General features: G+C 53.0%; 6 protein-coding genes across 6 annotated transcripts; 3 read left to right on the top strand and 3 right to left on the bottom strand.

Moving 5' to 3' along the window:
• Window positions 1–40: 40 nt before the first annotated feature.
• UHO2_01225 (uncharacterized protein) lies at window positions 41–2,455 on the bottom strand (the record flags this gene model as incomplete). The annotated part of the gene is made up of 1 exon (XM_041553693.1): window positions 41–2,455. The coding sequence occupies one exon, from the start codon at window positions 2,453–2,455 to the stop codon at window positions 41–43; it is 2,415 nt and encodes an 804-aa protein (XP_041409627.1).
• A 690-nt stretch (window positions 2,456–3,145) lies between these two features.
• Window positions 3,146–4,879, top strand: UHO2_01224 (uncharacterized protein; the record flags this gene model as incomplete). The annotated part of the gene is made up of 1 exon (XM_041553692.1): window positions 3,146–4,879. One exon carries the CDS (start codon window positions 3,146–3,148, stop codon window positions 4,877–4,879), a length of 1,734 nt encoding a protein of 577 aa, XP_041409626.1.
• Window positions 4,880–7,180: 2,301 nt separating this feature from the next.
• Window positions 7,181–9,158, top strand: UHO2_01223 (putative ERG5 - C-22 sterol desaturase; the record flags this gene model as incomplete). The annotated part of the gene is made up of 3 exons (XM_041553691.1): window positions 7,181–7,539; window positions 7,652–7,765; window positions 7,964–9,158. 3 exons carry the CDS (start codon window positions 7,181–7,183, stop codon window positions 9,156–9,158), a joined length of 1,668 nt encoding a protein of 555 aa, XP_041409625.1.
• A 292-nt stretch (window positions 9,159–9,450) lies between these two features.
• On the bottom strand, window positions 9,451–10,265 carry UHO2_01222 (uncharacterized protein; the record flags this gene model as incomplete). The annotated part of the gene is made up of 2 exons (XM_041553690.1): window positions 9,451–9,583; window positions 9,691–10,265. The coding sequence occupies 2 exons, from the start codon at window positions 10,263–10,265 to the stop codon at window positions 9,451–9,453; spliced, it is 708 nt and encodes a 235-aa protein (XP_041409624.1).
• Window positions 10,266–11,441: 1,176 nt separating this feature from the next.
• On the top strand, window positions 11,442–15,755 carry UHO2_01221 (uncharacterized protein; the record flags this gene model as incomplete). Its single annotated transcript, XM_041553689.1, has 1 exon — window positions 11,442–15,755. One exon carries the CDS (start codon window positions 11,442–11,444, stop codon window positions 15,753–15,755), a length of 4,314 nt encoding a protein of 1,437 aa, XP_041409623.1.
• A 118-nt stretch (window positions 15,756–15,873) lies between these two features.
• On the bottom strand, window positions 15,874–19,536 carry UHO2_01220 (uncharacterized protein; the record flags this gene model as incomplete). The annotated part of the gene is made up of 1 exon (XM_041553688.1): window positions 15,874–19,536. The coding sequence occupies one exon, from the start codon at window positions 19,534–19,536 to the stop codon at window positions 15,874–15,876; it is 3,663 nt and encodes a 1,220-aa protein (XP_041409622.1).
• Window positions 19,537–19,875: the final 339 nt, after the last annotated feature.

Raw genomic sequence — 19,875 nt, 5'->3', positions numbered from 1 at the left:
ATTGCGACATAGTAGATTACATCATATGGCAAGAGAAGTATTAAGAGGAACAAGAAGGAAGGTTACCAGTCAAAGGACGGCCTAACGAACACAACCTTGCTTCCTCAGCGATCTCTTCATCACTCTTACCCTCCGCTGGCAATCCCCAATCATCGAACGGCTTCGTTGCCATCTCAAGCACCTTTGCCAAAACATCGGTATCGTTGTCCTGCTCCAAACGCTTAGCTACCTCATTGGTGACCCAATTGCGAAGCACAAAGCGTGGGTTCTTGGCCTTCATTTCCTCCGTCACCTCATCGCCATCTCTTCCTTCCTTCAGCAAGCGGCGGGCGTAGGTGAGCAACCAAGTTCGAGCCTGGGTCTCCTTTTGCGAGCGAATATATTCGGGGAGGATAAACACGTCGTACCACGGCTGCACACCTTCACCGCCGGCAAGGATGAGGTCGATGATCTCTTTGAGCTTCTCTTCGTCCTCAGATGTAGCACCACGGGCTTTGAGCAAGGCAGGTAGTTGGCAGAGTCTTCGAAGGGTCGTCGAAAAATCGAGATCTGTAAGCACGTCAGAGAGAGGGTCAATGGTCGCACTCTTATCGTCACTTTCTGCTGTCTTGAGGCCGAGTCGGGCACGGTAGGCTTCCTTCCAATGCTCCGAGAGTGTGCTAGTGAAGATGCCCTCGAGCTTCTCCGAGTACTCGTCCGAGCACAGGTCGGTCCATTCATCGATCTGAGCCGGAGTCGACTTCAAAAACTCGCCGGGCGCAGGGGCACGCTTGTGCTCGATCTCGAACCCGACCATTGGTGCAACAGCATTCAGCAACTCGCGAATGGCAAAAACACCCATCGTCGGCTGCAAACGATAAGTATACCTTCCTTCACTATCGGAATGGTTGCAAATCTGCCCTTCGTCGTAGAGGTCCATGAACGCGTACGGTCCATAGTCGATGGTGTGTCCGGTAAGCGCGATGTTATCGGTGTTCATAACGCCGTGCATGAAACCGTAGACTTGCCACAGTGAAATGGTCTTTGCGTTTCGGGTGGCTACTTCTTCCACCATCCTCTTCGCCCACGGTGGTCGCTGCTGAGAATCGTCGCCAACAGCACCGCCCTTGATGACGTCTTCGAACTTGAACAGATCGCGCGAGACGTATTCGCCAAGAACGCGGACCGACTCCCATTCACCACGCGAGCTGTGGATTTGAAACGAGCCGATACGCAGCCAAGAGGGACAGAGACGGGTGGTGATAGCTGCCATATTGACGCGTTCGCGGATGACATGCAGCTCGGGGAGGGCCACAACGGCAAGTGCCCGACTGGTGGGAATGCCGAGTGCACCCATAGCTTCACTGCAGAGGAATTCTCGAACACTGCTGGTGAGGGTTGCGAGACCGTCTGCGAAGCGAGAATAAGGTGTGCGACCGGCACCTTTGAGCTGGATCTCCCATCGTTGGTTGGTTTGGGGGTTCTTGGTCTCGATCAAGGTGAAGGCACGCCCATCACCAAGTTGGCCAGCCCATTGACCAAATTGGTGACCAGCGTAGCAGAGAGACCAAGGGGCATAGTCGGCTGTGTCTGCAGAGGCGCGTTTCTGTTCGAGCTCGTCAAGACGGCGCAAAATGCGCGCATCAACGGCTTCTTCTTCCTGTTCGCCTTTGATGACTTTTTCGCGAATGCGCATGTATTTTGTGCCGTATCCTGCACGGTCATCTGTCTCGAGCTCTTCTGGCTTGCCGGAAATGCGTGCGCCAATCATTCGGCCCGAGACAAAGTCGCTCAGTGTCTTACGAGCAGCAGCATCCGGTGAAGATCTATCACCGAAGTGAGCATCAGCAATGGGACCGGAGCTGTACGAGCTTGGACCAGCCGACTTGTTGTGACTTTTGATCCACTGGAGAGCATCACCAACATCCAGATGCGGCAAGCAATCTCGCAGTGCGGCTGGCGAGACCCCTAACAGGCGAGCTGATGGGAAATGCTGGTGTTGCCGACGGGGAGGAACATATCCTTTCAAGCCTTTCGATGCTGCGGGTGCGTCGCCATCATCATTAACGCCAGCTTCGGATGGCTGCACTTCATACCTTCGCAACATATGCTCGACTTCTTGCATCCTGCGCTTGTGTGCTTGTTCGATCTTGTTCTTCTTTTGCTCTTCCGTAAGCTGTGCGTCGTCCGTAGCATTCTGCTCGAGCTCCTGTTGGTGTCGTTCGCCCAATGACTGTTCGCCTTCTTCCTCCGGGGGAAAGTCGTATGGAAAGGAAAGCGGGAGGGTGGACAGGTAGCTGAAGTGGGCGCCTTGGCCAACCGGTCGTGCTCTGCGTACCAGTGAGGGCGAAGAGTCCGAGACGGAGACGATAGATCGAGGCTCCGGTGTGATCGGGTCGGGTAAGAGGTTGGCCGTCATGCGCTCCGAGGGAGGCACAATTGGCAAGCTGACAATATCGTACTTTCTAATACGCATGTTGGCAGCTGAGGTTGTGTGAAGAGCGTGGGAGTCCAAGTGATTTTTGAGTGCTTGAGTGCGAAGAGTTGCGGTGTGAAAAAGGTTGTTGAGAATGGTTGAGCGTGTGCGAATGGCTGCCAGTCGGTGGGTCAGAGTCATGAATCTTAAGAAGCTAGCCCATAAGGTCTTGATGGCGCTCGACTCGATGGTGGTCGTGAGCGAGGAAGGACATGGATTCTTGGAGCTGCAAGATGGTTCAAAGGCGAGCGAAAAGGCATGCAGTATGAATCAGTTTACAGTCATTCCTGTTCCCTTTTTGATAGCCGCAAGGTGGAGGTTGACTGAGCAAATCTTGTACGCAGGAAGACGCGCTGTTGCGTACGGGCGAGATTCAACAATGTTACGCCGTCGTTATTGCACACAACTGCATTCGGCTTTCCCCGCACAGGGAAGCTTCTTTAAAAGGGACGCGTCTGAAAAAGGAAACGGCACGTGTGTGTCTTTTTCTCTTTGTGTGTGTTCGTCTGTCTTCTTCCAAGTCGGCTCGTCTGTGTGCCATCTGCGCCCTGTGTCAAGGTGTTGGTTCGGCAGTGTTGAATGGATCAGGCCTTTGATCATTGTCCCGCAAGCTGGAACCACCACCATCTCTACCATCCTGATCGGCACTCCGGACCCTTGTTGTCCAACGCACGGACAACCCTTTGAGCCATGAAGGCCTCCCTTTGGCCATTGGCCTACATTCTCGCCGGCCTCGTCTTCCGTGCCGGCCTTCTTCTGTGGGGTCAACATCAAGACGCAACACACGCAGTGCCCTACACAGATGTCGACTACCTCGTGTTCTCTGATGCTGCCAAGCTTCTTGTCGATGGTTGTCCTCTTTCGCGCACAGTGGCCCAACCCGGCTACGAATCGGACGCTGATCTTCTGAACCGCACCGACATTCACTGTGCTCGAGGCATCGTGCCAGCAGCAGCGCGCTTCCTCCTGGCTAACGATCCAAACAGCCATACTCCAGCGGATAGACTCAAGCCACACGACTCGGACCACATGTATTTTTGGGCCAAGCAATGCTACCGATTCGCCAAAGCAGCTTTCGATCTACTAGCTTCGCTCGGCGACCCATATGCTAGGCCGACATATAGATATACTCCGTTCTTGGCAGCGATACTGTCACCAATCCATGTGTTTGGCTGGACCAACTTCGGCAAATACATCTTTGCGGTATCGGATCTTCTGTGCGCGGTGTTCATGTGGTTGATCCTCGATGGTCGTCGCCCACAAGGGTCATCAGCTGGCATTTACGTACATCTGCCTGGCTTGTTGTGGATTCTCAACCCAATGGTTGCGCAGATATCAACTCGCGGATCGTCTGAAGCACTGGTAGGGCTACTTGTCTTGTCGTTCATCTACTTCTTCCTGAAGGCAAACCCAGAAGCTCCTTTGGGGCTCAAAGCCAAGTATCTCCCTGCTTTCACATCTTCACCCTTCGCAAACGGTGCAGACGACGACTCAAAGGACATATCACAGGTAAAATCAGAGCATGATCTGGACGAGGCACCAACATACCAAGTAGTCCCACCAGAAAGTGCCTACAACGTGCTCGATTGGTCGTTGGAAGCCTACATGGCCCCGATCCTGCTTGGTCTCGCGACCCACCTCAAACTTTTCCCTGTCATCTACGCAGTCCCCATTCTCGCCCACTTGCATCGATGCACAATCTCGGCATACTCCCCCGATCGCCGCGCATCGCTCAGCCTATGGACAAAGCACGCAGCAGGAATGCAATTCGGTTTTGTCGCATTCTACGCTTTCATGGCCGCCAACTTTGTCGCTTGGCTACTCTGGGGCTCTCCCTTCATCGATCACACTTTCCTCTACCACTTACACCGTGCCGACCACCGACACAACTTCAGCCCTTACTTCCTCGGCACCTACCTTTCACTCTTCAACTCGACCACCACCCATGCATCTCTGGAAACACGCATTCTCGCATCACCACTACTCTCGTTCCTCCCTCAACTTCTCACCGTCACTGCGCTAGGGTATCACCTGGGCAGACGCGACGTAGTGGCAGCAATGACAGCACAGACGATCGCCTTTGTCGCATTCAACAAGGTCTGCACCAGTCAGTACTTCCTCTGGTTCCTCTGGCTCTTGCCGCTCGTTTGGCCCAGTCTCAAGGTGGGTAAAGTCGAGACGGGGATCGCATTGCTAGCATGGGTTGGAGGCCAGGCTTTGTGGCTTTCGCAAGCGTATCAGCTCGAATTCGAGGCAAGGCAGGTCTTTGCTAGGATTTGGGCCAGCGGGTTAGTGTTGGTGCTGGTTCATGCTGGGTTGTTAGTGTGGTTCTTGTCGTCATGGACAAAGTTCAGGGTCAATGTTCAGAAGCATGGGCTCAAGGCACAGAACGGTGCCGTGGTCAAGACAGTCAAGTCTCAGTGAAGAGTTATTGATCATATGAATTCGCTGTCTGTAGTGAGTAGTAATTGGAATCTTGTTGTCACCTCTTGTTGCCACCACCGCTGTATGAAGCTGCCTGACTGCACCATCGAAATCTTCGCACTGCAGTATCTTGGGGCTTTGAGATGGTCAGACGTACGCCTTGATCAGATTCGCGGTGATGTTGGGAGGCCTAATTGAGGGAGAAGGCAGCAGACCAAGATAGCCCGTCGGGGATCAGTAGGGTCCAATTCACCACGAGGCACGAAAATTGGCAACGCATCAACCAGCCAGCGAGGGAAGCTCCTGATCAGGTGTATGGAAGGTCTGTCGGTGGCACGAAACCAGCATTTGCCCGCTGACTTTCCGACACCTTCGCAAATCAGCTGAAGGCACGGGCAAACGTGCAAACCTTCATCTCGCCACTGAGCGAGATCAAGCTGACATCGAGACACGCCAGTTCGGCCAATACGATAGTTTTAGCCGAGCCCAAGTTGCAAACAGCATGAATGAGAAACGAAGCAGGCAGAGCATGGGATCCGACAGAGCACGTAGACAGACCGCAGCATGTCATTGTGAACGAAGAGCGCCAAGCCAAAGCAGCAGCCACAATTACCCACGGACGTCGAGGAAGAAGTGAGCAAATCAGCAATGACAATGACAAGATCGAGACAGCAAGCGAGAGAGCATGTGCTCATCTTGGTTGCCAATGTGAGAGCGAGAGCCAGTCAAAGTCTCTACTACTACACTGTGTCTTTCTGAGCTAAGGTTGCCGGCTCAAAAGTTGCAGATTGTGGTCTGATTTTTGCACACGCGCCGCGAATCCATGCCTTCTCTGTCGCGTGAAGGGGCAGCTCTCGGGCACCAGGCCAGTGTTGGATCGACGTGACGACAGAGGGTAAAAGGGACTGATTCATCAGCTTCTCTGCTTCTTCTGGTTCGTCTCGGAGGAAGTGACCCGTCGCGCTTGGCCCTCTCTGAAAACTCAATCTTTTCCTTCTGCTTTCTTCTCGAAATCTGGTGCACGGTCAAATGAATGTCAGAACAGGCGGACCGGACCTTGTCGATCCTTCTAAATCTCATTTTCAATTTCTTAGCTTACCTCGCCCCTCGCTTCTCATTGAAGCAGGGTCGTTGCCTGAAGGTAGCTGTAGCAAAGGGGGCGTGCGCCCCACCTATCGGATGTCAGCCGTTCATATTCTTTCCATTTTCTTTGCTGCAGTCATACAGTATGTCCGCGGTGGATGAGAAGCGGTGACATGTGGGCGCTTTTGCTTGTCACAGCGCCGTTGCGGTAAAGTGAGTCTCAGACCGGTGGTGATCACGCAGGATTGACAACACTCGGGGCCTACTGACCACTTCCTCGTTGGAGGGCGTGCTCGCTGAAGGAGGCATTCCTCGGAACTGCCGAACGCTGAGTTTTCTTTCGTTTGCTCGCCACGACGAGCGTCGGGAAGTCTCTTCCGCTCCTTTGCATGCTTCAATCGATGTTGATGCTCATCCAGTAAGGGCCATGCAATCCGCGGCTTTCTGTCTCCTTTTGACTCAAGCTGCAGCGCTTTGTGTGTGGACGGATGGACAAGCCGCACTCCATCTCCACGCCATAGAGTTGCCGAGATTCCAGTGCCAGTCAAGTGTGTCTTTTTTGCCGTCTACTTCAGAAGGGCAAAAAAAAAAAATCAAAAAAAATCAATCAATCAAAATGACAGTTTTTTCATCCATTTCGGTTTTCTATCACTGTCCAGTCAGAGAGTGCCTCGGTTGCGGCGACTCTCGAAGAGCAGCAGCGGCAGCAAATACCAAGCTCAAAGTTTAACTCGTTCAGTTTTGCTCCTCCGACGCCCTTGCCTGCTCAGCTTGGCGACGCTCGCATTCTTGGCTTTGACTTTGACGTTCTCCTTCCTTCGGATGGTCCGAACTGAGCTGAGACCTTTGAGCTGACCTCTGCCTTTACATTGCCTTCCGCACCTCCATCCCGACCCTCATCTTCGACGACAACCATCCCTGTTGCGTTTCCGCACCCTCATTCTTCCTCCTCCTCACTACCTCCCGCCTGTTCGGCGACTGCTGGAACTTGTCTGTATATCCAGCCATCCATCGGCTCTTCCGATCCCATCATCCGTCACTGGCTGTCGCACCTTACTCAGCTCTCGACTTGCCGCTCACGATCTCTTAGGCCCCTGCCGCTTCGGAAAGCACCCAGGTACATCGTTTCCGCTTGCTACTTGCTTCATCTAGATACCCTCTATCGCATCGTACCGAGCATCCTCGCTCCATCTCTGGACTCTTCCTTCATCCTTCATAATGGCTTCTCTTCTTAACCCTGGCCAGCACGGCCTTAACTTTTCGCGATCATCCACCGCCGCGCCATTGACCAAGTCCGATTCGGCCCTTGGAAAGGTCTTTTCGATCATCGACTTGGCCCGCCTTCCATTGCTTCAGGAGGCTGACCGCACCACCGTGGTCTTTGCCATCCTTGCCGTCGTTGCCACTCTTCTCCTGGCCGAGCAGTACAGCTATCAGAAGAAGAAGGCTCACCTTCCTGGTCCTAAGTGGTGCATCCCCATCATCGGCAAGTTTGCCGACTCGCTCAACCCATCGCTCGAGAAGTATCAGGAGGGCTGGAACTCTGGCCCATTGAGTGTTGCTAGTGTCTTCAACATGTAAGTTGCCTCCTACACCGGAATTTGCTCTGAAGAAGCTCTATTCAAGGCTGACGTGCGGAATGCTGACACGATGTTTATCCACCTTTCTACTCTGCTTTGTTTTCTGCAGCTTCATTGTTATCGGCTCATCGAACGAATACGCACGCAAGATTCTCAACAGCCCAACGTACGCTGAGCCATGTCTCGTTGCTTCGGCCAAGAAGGTGCTCTGCCCTGACAACTGGTACGTATCTTGTAGCGCCTTGCTGAAGAAGGCATGCGGATGTGGCGTTTCTTTCCGCTTGGACTTCATAGCGGGAACGGAGTTGCATTCTCAGCGTGGGCGGACGCGTTTTGTGCCGCTGATGCGCACAGCTCGCCGCAAGTCTCCCACGTGGATTCCAAGCTGATCCTCTCATTTCAATTCTTCTGCCTCTACCAGGGTCTTCTTGAACGGCAAGACTCACGTCGACTACCGCAAGGGTCTCAACACCCTCTTCACCCGTAAGGCTCTTGGTATCTACCTCGGCATCCAGGAAAACATCTACAAGCGCTACTTCGAGGAGTGGCTCAATGACACCAACCCCAACCCTCAGCCATACATGATGAAGTTCCGTGATCTCAACATGGAGACTTCGCTTCGCGTCTTCTGCGGCAACTACATCCCAGACGAGGGTGCTAAGGAGATCTCGGACAACTACTGGCTCATCACTGTGGCGCTCGAGCTTGTCAACTTCCCCTTCGCTTTCCCCGGTACCAAGGTCTACAACGCAATCAAGGCACGAAAGACGGCCATGAAGTGGTTCGAACTTACGGCCCGCGAGAGCAAGAAGCGCATGGCAGAGGGCCAGGAGGTTACCTGCTTGACTGATGCTTGGATCAAGGCTATGATTGACGCTCGTTTGCAGAAGGAGAACGCCGACCTCGAAGCCGAAACTCGACGTGTCTTGGTTCGTCACTTCTCCGACCGCGAGATTGGCATGGTGTTGCTCTCGTTCCTTTTCGCCTCGCAGGATGCTATGTCTTCTGGTCTCACCTACCTCCTCCAGCACGTTGCCGACCGACCTGACATCCTTGCCAAGGTTCGCGAAGAGCAGTACCGTATCCGTGGTGACGACGTCAACACCCCTCTTACCTACGAAGCTATCGAGCAGATGGAGTACACCAAGGCCGTTGTCAAGGAATCGCTCCGTATCAAGCCTCCTGTCATCATGGTGCCTTACCTCAACCACAAGGACTTCCCCATAGACAAGAACTACACCGTTCCCAAGGGCAGCATGGTCATTCCAAGCTTCTGGAACTCGCTTCACGATGAAAACGTCTATCCCAAGCCAGACGAGTTCAAGCCTGAGCGATGGCTCGAGGAAAGCGACCCAGCACAAAAGAACCCCAAGAACTACCTTGTCTTTGGTAGCGGTCCTCACAACTGCATTGGCCAGCAGTACGCCAACATGCATCTTACCGCTGTGTTGGGTACCGCGAGTGTATTGATGAACTGGGAGCACGAGGTGACACCACTCAGCGAGAAGGTTGAGGTGATTGCAACCATCTTCCCTAAGGATGGTGCCAGGATGAAGTTTTCGCGCCGTACGGCTCCTGCTCCTGGTACTGCTCCAGAGGTTGCAGCTCGCGCATGAGCTTGATCGTAAACGGGCGATGCGTTCGCTTTGCTGTTGCTCTCTTGCAGAGAAGACGAGGGGCAGCAAGCGGGATGCACACGAGTCAAAAAGTGGACTGTTTGTTTCAATAGTCATATGTAAGATCATCAGGCTACCTATGTAATCAACCCTGTAGAATCTAAACGTTTCGCAAAGCAAACTGAGGCAGTCGATGGCGTGAGCAGTGCAGATTGAGTGCGATAGTGCGATTGAGAGAGTGATACAAGTACAGAATGGATCCAGAAGAGATATGCAGAGAGAGATGGAAGAATCAGCGCTTTGGCTTTGCGTTGCCCTTGTCGAAAGCGAGAGTGTTTTGAGCGTGAAGACGGAGTGCCGCGAAAGGGTTCTTGGTGTAAGCCGGGTCGGAGAGAATCAAGTTTTGACGCTGCATTTCCAGCGTCCTGTGCAAGTGCAAGTGATTGAGAAAGGAAAAGAAGCGTCACATGGTCAGTCAAATGCTTCTTCTAGTGGCAACACAAGGCAAGTGCACTCCCAGCTGAATACTTACAAAGCCTTTTTTCTTGCCTTTTCTGTCACAGTGGCGTCCTTCTTGGTCTTTTGGGCTCCTACCAGAGGGTATGCCGAAGTTGCGTTATTTTGCTGTCTTGATGCTCGTGCGACCATGTCGTCGTCATCATCATCATCATCATCATCATCATCATCATCATCATTGTCGTCGTCCTCCATGCTGTTTACCTCTTCCTCTCCCTCATCTTCATCTTTCTGCACTCGTTGAGCAACCTCGTCCATGGCGTCAGCGAGATCCTTCAAGCCGGCCTGGTTACCGGCCAACTGCTCCTTCTGTTTCCTCTTCTGCCTTCTGAGCGAAGATTTCGAGAGCGAGCCATTGGCGGGTTCAAGATTGAGCAGAGATGGGCGCGCGGAGGGGTTGACTTTGGACATGAGCTCAGCGCGCTTCATCGCCCGCTTTGCTGCCTTTGTGATCTGAGTTGGCGGAGCAGCAGGGGCGTTGGGTGCCGATGTGCTGGATCTCGATCGTATTAAAGCCGTGACTGAGGACTTGGACTTGGACTTGGAACGTGGGGCCGAGCGTCCTCGGATGCCTTGATCTGCGCGAACCATCTTGATGAGTGTAAGGGCATGAGAGGCTCGACGAAGTTGGTTGAGAACCCGAGTTGAGCTGCAAAACGTGGACAAGATGGTGTACTTTTTTTTTTCCAAATGCAGCCTAAATTTTGATCGCGATAGATCATCGGCCCCGATATCCCGATGCACACTTTTCTTCGGCCTAGCGTGAAAACGTGGAAAAGTTGCGCACAGACCTTTTGGAAAAGCGAGTTCGAGGCTGCACATGGATGCAGGCGCACAGCCAGTCAAAAGTCAAACCACAACACAGACACACACACGCAGAGAAAGGGTCCTCTCTATCGGAGGCTGAACTCTCAATCTCACACCAGCTGATGATCTTCGCTCGCTTGTTTTCTTGTCTTGCTCGTTGTCGACATCAGTTATTGCAAAAGACATGTTTTGATAGCATGGTTGAGATGATGTGTCTCTTCTGTCTGCAATGAGGATTGAAGTCCGACTTTTCCAGCTTGCAAAAAGGGTTGAGCTGTGGTTGTGTGGCGCTGACCCTTTTCATCTTGTCGTCACGCAGGTCGAGTTTGACAGCGTCTCTGAGCCGCCGCCTCCGCCTCCGCTCTTATAGCAAAAGTGAATCTGTGTGTTGTGGGTCAGCTCTTGCGGTCGCTGCTCTTTGACCTCGAATCCTTCGAGCCATTCAATCTTATCCTCTTCCTCAGAATCCTATCTTCCGCTTCTCCTCGCGCAAGCTTTTCCACCAGCCCGAGCTTCGCACCGAGAAGAACGCTCATTATTTGCTGTTGGAAAGCTGAGGCGCTCTGCTTATTCAAGCTTCGTCTGGCCAACGTCAAGTCAAGTGACCATCTCTGCATTTCTCGGTCGTTATCCTTGTCAGCAGGTTGTGGCCCGCTACCCCACAAGAACTTGGTCGCTCTTCGACCTTCTCAGCTGCAGTTCGTATACAGTCCTCCTCCTCAACCACTATAGCCATCAGAGACGCTTTGAGGGCTGTCTGACGTGTGGACAAAGCTCGTCTAGAGATCCAGGTCCGTTCTCACCATCTGTCCTCCCTACTGAAGAATTTCGACTCACATGGACTGCTTCTTTCTCCGAAACCTACTCACATCATAGCATCCAGCCATGGTGGCTTCTCGGCCACATGACCTTTATGACCGCAATCATCCCGTGGAGCCTGGTTGCGTCGACCTCGCAAACATGCCCTCCAGCCTCAGCATGGATGCCGAGTTCTGCAGTCAGTCCTCACAGCCCTTCCGATGGAGCGACGACGCCAAGGAATCAGACGAAGATATGCTTACAACACCCGACACATCTGGACCAGGCACACCAGCAACCGCACATACACGCAGCCCGACTCCACTCGTCGTGGCTTACTGCGGCACTGAACCGAGACAAGTCGCAATCACATCAGGCGTAAGATCTTGGACTAAACATCAGGCATACGGTGCCAGCGACGCACTCATCAAGTATGCTACATCTTCGCCTCTACTACCACAACAAATTGCCGAGATGGTCTCAAACCTAAGCGTCATTGCTCGTGTCTCGCTCAAAGCTGCCGCATTTTTCATCGAGATCATCCTGGAGGCTGTCAAGAACAGCACAGGAATAACTCTCGGCATCACTCGGCGTGCGCTCATCAGTGCTGTCGGTACTGCTCGAGCTGTACATTCGCTGGCTACTGGCGAAATATGGGACGCCAAAGCTACAGGGAGGTCACTACAAGCCCTCACACCAAGCTTCCTCAGCATCCTCGACAAATACACAGCTGTCGGCATCTACCTCATCCACCACACTTTCACTCTAACTGAGCTCTTTGCCATGGGCACCTTCTCACTCGTCGGCACAACCTTGACTGCGGGACTTGCGGCTGCGGACGAGTCAGTCCGCACCATCGACGGCATCTTTGGATCCAACGAGACATCCCGTGCCCTCGCTTCCTTCATCACCCTTGTTCGCGGAGAAGTTAACAACGACTCTCGCTTCGCCAACGACAGCACCGTCTCGATCCTCAACAAGCTCACCAAGGCTGTCACTGCATTCGCCGTCTTGCAGAATTCGACGTACAAGCGCAGCGCAAAGAGTATGAAGATGTGCGTCATCTATGACTGCACAGTGCTCGGTGAAGTGGAAGCAAAGAGCTGGCGATCTCTAATGGTGGGTTCGGGTAACTTTGTACGCACTCGACCGGATGCGTTGCTCGCATCGACCGCCGAAGAGCTTGAGACACTTTCGTTGCGTTCGCCACCTCGCGGAACAGCGTCATTGCTTTCATCCGATCTCTACATGCATTCATCCCAAAGCGGCGCCAGTTTTCCCTCGTCCAGATCGAGAGGCTTTCTGGGCGATGGGCTCTGTCTCACTGATGTCAATCCAGCAACATCACATAGAAACGTATGGCAGTCGAATCGGGCGCATCCCAACGCCGACGACTCCGGCGTTGAAGCAGATGTTGCTGACGATGCCTCCCTCATTGCCGACCTCAACTTCCTCGTAGGCGCTGATGATGGCGACGCGTCTATTGACTCTAACCTAACGGACGAACAGCTGCCAGCGCATCTGCGCCAACAACTGCAAGCCTACACTGATGATCAGCTTCGTGATGGCGTAGTGTTGCAGGACGAGTCGGATGAAACACCGAAGCAGCACTTCAGACGCATCCGAAAAACCAACAGAGCAAACGATAACAGAGAGACGGTCTATGAGATCACAACCGAGATCCTTGAGACAGTTGAGACGGTCACCACTGTCGAAGAGACACATGCTACGAGAGGTGGTGATATCCATCACGTCGATGCTTCGGCACTCGAAGCCTTGTCACCACTTCACGGGACCGCTGCTTTGCCAAGTCCAGGCTCATTTCGCTGTGATGTTACAAGCTCGAAAAGCGGCACAGAAACAAGGTCCATCTTCAACGGCGGCAGAGAGACGAAGCTCGAGGAAGATGAGGAATGGTGTGAGATCCGCACCACCAATACACAACACGAAGGAAAGGAAATACAAGCACAGAACGGTGGTCCTACCGAGTCGGACAAAGCCGCGTCAATGGCGGTAGTGATTCCTGAAGCACCGAATGGCAACAGTATGCATGGAAAGGGCAAAGGTGAGGGCTCGTCAAAGATGCCGGTTGTGCTCAAGACGATGACGAAGAAGCTCATCCAGAAGCGTAAGACCATCAGGAGGATCGAGGTGGACGATACGCATGGTGACATGGACCCTGCCATGGCTTCAAACGTGGCGTCCTCGAGTGGTTTCTTTGGGCGATCACGTAGTCCTGATCCATCCCGAATCTCTGCCGTCGCACTTGTCAGTCCCGTCCTCTCGTCTATTACCGCTTCAGTGAGCAGATCGACCAGAGGAAAGGACGACGATCGAGCACAAACAAGTCGCTCTCGTCAGGCCTCTTCGCAAGGCAAAGGTACAGATCTTGGTCTGGGACTCAACAAAGTGCTAAAGCGTGCCAAGCATCCTTTCAAGACGCACCAGCAAGAAGGAGTTTCGGCACATCCGAAGCTCGAACCCTCGCCAAAGATTCCCACACCACCAAGCATCGCTGTCGACTCACCGTCCCGAACGAGTGTGCCACGCCAAACAGCTCCTTCAATCACACCCTCACAGCTATCGTCTCCTAGCAAAAGCAAAAGGGGAACTGATCAGACTTTCGGAACTGAGTCAAAGGTATCGAAACGAGGTGTGGCTGGAACAAGCGCTCGTGCTGTGATGAAAGAGCTACTTTCGATTCCACAGCGTGGTGCGTCCCAAATGTCATTGTGCCCGGCCGAATCGATGAAAGCCTCAGTCACCCCTGCCACTCCGCAAGGGTCGTTGCGGGAGGGAAAACGACGCAGCAGAGCACCCTCCATCACCTCGATTCGCTCCTTTACTTCAAGATCGCACATCTCAAGCGTCTCTGCAGCAGCCAACTTCGAGAAGGGCAAACATGGTTACGATCCATCAGCATTCCCACAAGCGCACTTGGTGGAGAATCTTCGTCGTTTCATGCGCTACTCTTCTGCTGCTTACGGTCAGAACTTCATGCGAATCCTTGGCATTGGAAGCCTGGACTACTTCTTCCCTGATACCAGCAAGCATCATGCCAATGTCTGGGCTTTTGCTCACCATGTTGGCATCCCAGTCGACTGCATTTTGCTCAACAGCTTTTCCGAAGCTCAACCGCTGTTCACTGAGCAGATGTCGCCTTTGGTCAACTATGTTGCGGTGGATGATGCAGCAAAAGCGGTCGTGTTGACTTGTAGGGGTACAATGGGGTTGAGTGATATTCTTACCGACCTGACGTGCGACTTTGAGACGATCGCAGTGGAAGGTGGAAGGTCGATTAAGCATTACCAGGTGCATTCGGGGATGTTGGCGAGTACGAGGAGGTTGTGTAATGAGAATAGTACGGTTATGCAGACGTTGAGGATGGCGTTAGAGGATCGCCCGGATTATGGGTTGGTGATTACTGGGCATTCGCTAGGTGGTGGTGTAGCTTCCTTGGCAGCGGTGGAGTTGAGTTGTCCAGCTGATTTGTTCAAGCAACAAGCGTTGAGGAAGAGAGCTGATACGGGACAGTATGTGCAACATCCACGGATTTATACGCCGTTTGTCACTTCGCTGGATAGCGGGCTTCCGCCTGGAAGACCTATTCATGCCTATGCGTATGGTGTACCGGCTGTGGCGAGCCCGGATCTTTCAGCGCACTGCAAGGGGCTGGTTACGAGTATTATACATGGACATGACTTTGTTCCGACCTTGTCGTTGGGAATGGTTCGGGACTTTAAGAACATCGCGCATGCCCTTAGCGAGGAGAGTGACTCGGATGTCGCACGCGAGATCGTCACTCGGGTCCTTGGGACCTACCGTAAGCGATCCGCCCTCCGCGCTACTCTTGGATATGCAAATAAACAACCCAGTCATCTGGCATCACTAGAACCACCTCGACCACAAGAGATTCCTCTCGCCGAACGCGAGATCCAACTTACCCAGGAAGAACTTCTCAAAGGCAAAACACGCAATCTCGCCACCGACTCCAACTACACCGATCCAAATCTTAAAGAAGACGAACTCGATCCCTTCTCCTACTCCTCCGGTGGAGGTCACATCCGGTCTTCCCCCTCAACACCACTCCCACAAGAAGCAGATGGAGGAGATTCAGAGTTGGCAGATTGGCTCTGGTCGCTCATCAAGACGATTCGTGCCGATATGGATTCAGCTAAGCTCTACCCTCCTGGTGATGTCTACTGTATCGAAAGTTTCCCTGTGTTTGTTACGCCACGGATGCAAGCGGATTCAAAAATTGTCCATGAAAGGGAAACGAAAGCGAAGGGAGAAGGGAAAGGGAAGCTTAGGGCAGAAGCTCATAGAGTTATACTCAGGTATTGCCAAGATGTGGAGAAGAGATTTAGCGAGCCAGTGTTTGCGAAGAGCATGATGAGGGATCATATTCCTACGAATTACGAGCTGTGTATGAGTTTGTTGTATAAAAGTGTTATTGATAGTGGGGTGGGGGTGTAGTTGGGGGAGGAGCGGATAAGGTTAGAGAGGATACATGCATTTCACTTTGATACCCGGAATACAAGGATTGCTCACGGATTTGTTCCTCTGGCTTTGAGGTTCGGTTGTGATTGTGGTGTCAAGACAAAAGACGAGGAAGAGCAGCGGTTATGCTTTGGACAGTCGCTTCATCGACGCCCGAAGCTGCGCCCCACTTCGTATCGAGCAAAGTCATTTCGAGTTCTTGCCATGTTTCCAGTTTGCCACCTTCCTCTTCGTCAAATGAAGCGCTAGAGGAAAGGACAGCATAGAGCTGTTCAGCCGTCTTGACCCTGACCGTTGGAAAAGAATGTGTTAGAAACGATTCCACTGTCTTCACCAACAGAAGAACCATCTTTTCCCTCCCATCTTCCTCATTCTCTCTGGTGATGGCCAGGATAAGGTTCGCACACAGAGCAGCAGATGCCAGCAGACGAGGAACAGATTTAATCTTTCCAACATTTGTAGTTGCCATCTTGACTAGCCTAATGAGAATGTCACCCATTCCATCTTCATGGGCACCGTTCTCGAGGAGGAGATTAACGGTTTGTATGGCGGGGATGAAGATTCGGTTGTCGCCGAATTTGCGTTTGCACAGATCGAAGATGTTGCCCAGCAGCTGGACCAGGGTGTATGCTGCAGAGGTGGTGGGAAGGGAGGTGAGCGCGGGACCGATAATGCGTTCGCCAAGGTCGGATTTGGAACCGACGCTGATGATGAGGCCTTCCAGAATCGGAGCGCGGTATGCGGGGATGAAGAGAAGCTGGCAGAGACGAGGGAAAGCTACTTTGGGATCTCTAAAGCTGCGATGAAATGTTGAGTCTTCTTCGCTGTTTGCTGCGCTGGGAATGGGTAAGTGGGATGCTGACTGCTCGAATGGGCGGAGACAGTGATGTCCGTAAGTAGACTTGACGATCTCGTACCCTGATAGCTTTGCGCTAGATGCGACATCGTCATATGCGTGGTACACGGCCAGGACGCTCGTACCTGCAGTGTGTCGAACATGGTCGATTCGCTCTGCTGCTTGCTTCCACATCGCGCCGATTGCTTTTTGAAACTCTTCGTCTGTTAGCCACGACTTCGTCTCAGTCTCTTTGAGAAGGATGAGGATCTGTCGCAAGCCAGCAATACAGCTGAGCCGAACCCAGGATCCCACATCACCACGTTGATCCGTCGAATAGTCTTGCAGCCCGACCAACATCGACTCCACCACATTCCATAGCAGTGCGGAGGTGCAGATTCCTGTAAATCGATCCTGTAAACCCACCACGGCACGAGTGATGCTGTCCACCGCGTTACGGCGGACTTCGATATTCTCTGAATACAACGCATTCGGTGTCAGCTTCGTACTTGTTCGACCGAGAGAAATCAACTGCCTGATTACCGCCTCGAACAGCTCCGCATGTCGACGAAAGTCAAGAGCACCAAGCAGAAGCGTGTTGCTTTGCTGCTGAGCAAGTGTCAGACTTGACCATCCGTCTAATGTCAATCGGATCTTGGATGACAAATCGACACTAGTACTGAGTTGAGAGACGGCTTCAGCTGCAGCAGTGTGCACGATCTCTTCATGGCGGGCGAGAGCGAGGTTGAGGATTTTCTCCCACGTTTGAGTCTCGTTCTCCGAGGATACGGTTGTAAGTGAGAAGCCTGAGCCGATGAGGCGGCATGCTGCTTGCAGGATAGATGCTGCGCCGAGGGAGCGGAAGACACTTGGGCGGACCGAATCGAGAAGGTCAAAGGCTTGTGCTCGAACGCGCTCTCTTACCGCAGCTTGGTCGCTTGGAAGCGTCCGGGATAGTCGACACAGTTCAGCAAGGCTCAGCAGCGTTCCATGCAGAACAGCGATGTCGGCTGTTTCGATGCGCTTGCTGAGTCGAGTTGTGATCTCTGCAAGTAGCTGAGCGGGCTCGTGCATTGCGATGAGCGCCACCGACTGCGCTCCCAATCGACGCATCGCTGGATCCCAGTGAACAGTCACGACGCGAAGCAAGTGATCCACCAAATATCCTCTGTACTCTTCAAAGCCACCTACTTTGACTGCACAGTCGAGGAAAGCGTTCCGCCGAACACTAACAGCGTAAAAGTCGGTCATTCTGATCACATCGATTCCATGCGCAAACAAGCCCAGCCTTCCGACCGACTCTTGGAACGCGGCACTTGCTGCCCTCCTGATCGACACGTCTCTATCCAGTGTCGCCACTGCAACCAGCCTCTTCGCCAGGTCCATCGCATGCGGTCGAATCGACTCGACATCATTCGATCTCGCCAACGCCCACACAACGTAGCATGCCGCGTCCCTGACATTGGCCCCTACCGAGTGTGCGCCCCTTCTCACATCGAATAGCAGAGCTTGCAAGATCCAGGGCAATGCTTCCGACAGCATGTCAGCGAAGAGCAGTCCTCGACGAGCGAGCTCTGCTAAGGCCATACAGGCGCCTTGCCATGTGTGTTCTGAGACTGAGCTGAGATCCGTCGCGCCATTGTATAGGTCGGGTATGTTGATGTGGAACAGCGAAACGATTGCTTCCACAACCTGATCCAAGAATGAGTTGGGCAAGCGGTCGCAAAGTCTAGCCAGACCTTTTGCTGCGCTGTAGCGTACTACTGTGTCTTTGTGCTGCAAAGCCTCGATGAGGTACGAGATGAAAGATTCAATCTCTTCTGGGATGTCTGATTCGTCATCATCTTCCTCCTTCTCGTTGGAGACCCTCTGGGGTCCGCTACTGCCAAGGATATGAACCTTGTTCGCATGTCGACGAGCACGTGGGCGCAACAGCTTGAGTGATAACCTACTGACTAGCTTGGTCTGATACTTGACGATGAGCCCGTTGCCAGCGAGAGCAGCATTGTGTTCTGTATCGCATGCATCGACAATGCTCTGTATTGCAGCAAGATGCGTCACCACAAAGGTGGGCTCGCTGGTTTTGAGAATCTCGCATAGTGCTTGTAGGATTCCTGTGGCGTGGAAGGGGCTGACCTTGCCGACCTTAAGTGCGTCAAGGCTGGTGGAGAGGAAAGTGTTGAAGAGATTTTTCTGCTGAACATCGTTGCGCTGGAACAGTCGACCAAGAACCACTGCAGCTGCATCGCGTTCCTTTCCTGGACTTGTGATAAAGTGATTCGCTACGGCTGCGATCCTGGAGGCAGTCGTCTCCGTGCTTGCCTGGCCTGGCTGATCGAACTTGGCTAAATCGAATGGAATCATACAGATGAGCGAGAGCCAGAGAAGGCAAACGTAGCGGAGCTCCCAGCAGCCTTCCTCATTTCCGGCGGCGGATGTTTGCAGATCCTCAAGGAAAGCTAGTGTCGCTGGCAGCTCGGCTACTTCATGCGGAAAGTAGTGCACGATGGTCTTGTATCCGCGGACCTTTGTGTAGGCATAGACGAGCTTGCTTAGTCGAGTCACTGCTTCTATTGGCAGTTGGTTGCAAGTGTCGGCATCTTGGGAGTTGGCAAGGGAGTGTACATGAAGCTGAAGTGCCTTGACGGGGGGTGACACGATACATTCAAGGTAAGGGTCGAGCAGGTTCGACTGGTCCTGGTACTCGTCTAGGATGCTGATGAGCGTGCCGAGTACGCCATCTGGCGTCTTGGTCGTGGCGTCCAGCCTTGACGATGTCGAAGCAATGCTGGTCGGACTAGTGCCGGCCTGCACTAGCTGAGAGAGGAGCGAGATGTACTCGTCTGCCCGTTCGAAGCGGACGAGCTCCTTCTCTTCGACAACCACTGCAGGGTCATCGATGATCGCTTCTGCTGATGACATGAGGACATGTGATCAAGCCACACGAGCCACTGCGACTGTCGATCTGCCGGTTTCAGGCGATCAGAAAGAATCGACAGTCTTTCGAAGGTGTCGGTGAAGTAAAGCGAACGATGACTCCAAAGTTTAGATGAAGTTCCAAAGTGTTGGTCTGAAGCGTTCCAAACGAGCTTTCCGCGGAGAAAAGAGAGGACAGCATGGAATTGGTCAGCTTGGTCCGTTCGTTGGACCCTGATTTCGTCTGAGAATCTTCCACACCTACATAAAGGGCTTCAACGGCATTTTCGCAGAGATTCAGATCAGACATGCCAAACGTGTCTGCCCCGTGCTTAACCCCCAGAG

Source organism: Ustilago hordei (genome assembly GCF_900519145.1).
Source record: "Ustilago hordei strain Uho2 genome assembly, contig: UHO2_contig_02, whole genome shotgun sequence".
NCBI lineage: Eukaryota > Fungi > Basidiomycota > Ustilaginomycetes > Ustilaginales > Ustilaginaceae > Ustilago > Ustilago hordei.
This window is presented reverse-complemented; position numbering and strand designations above follow the sequence as displayed.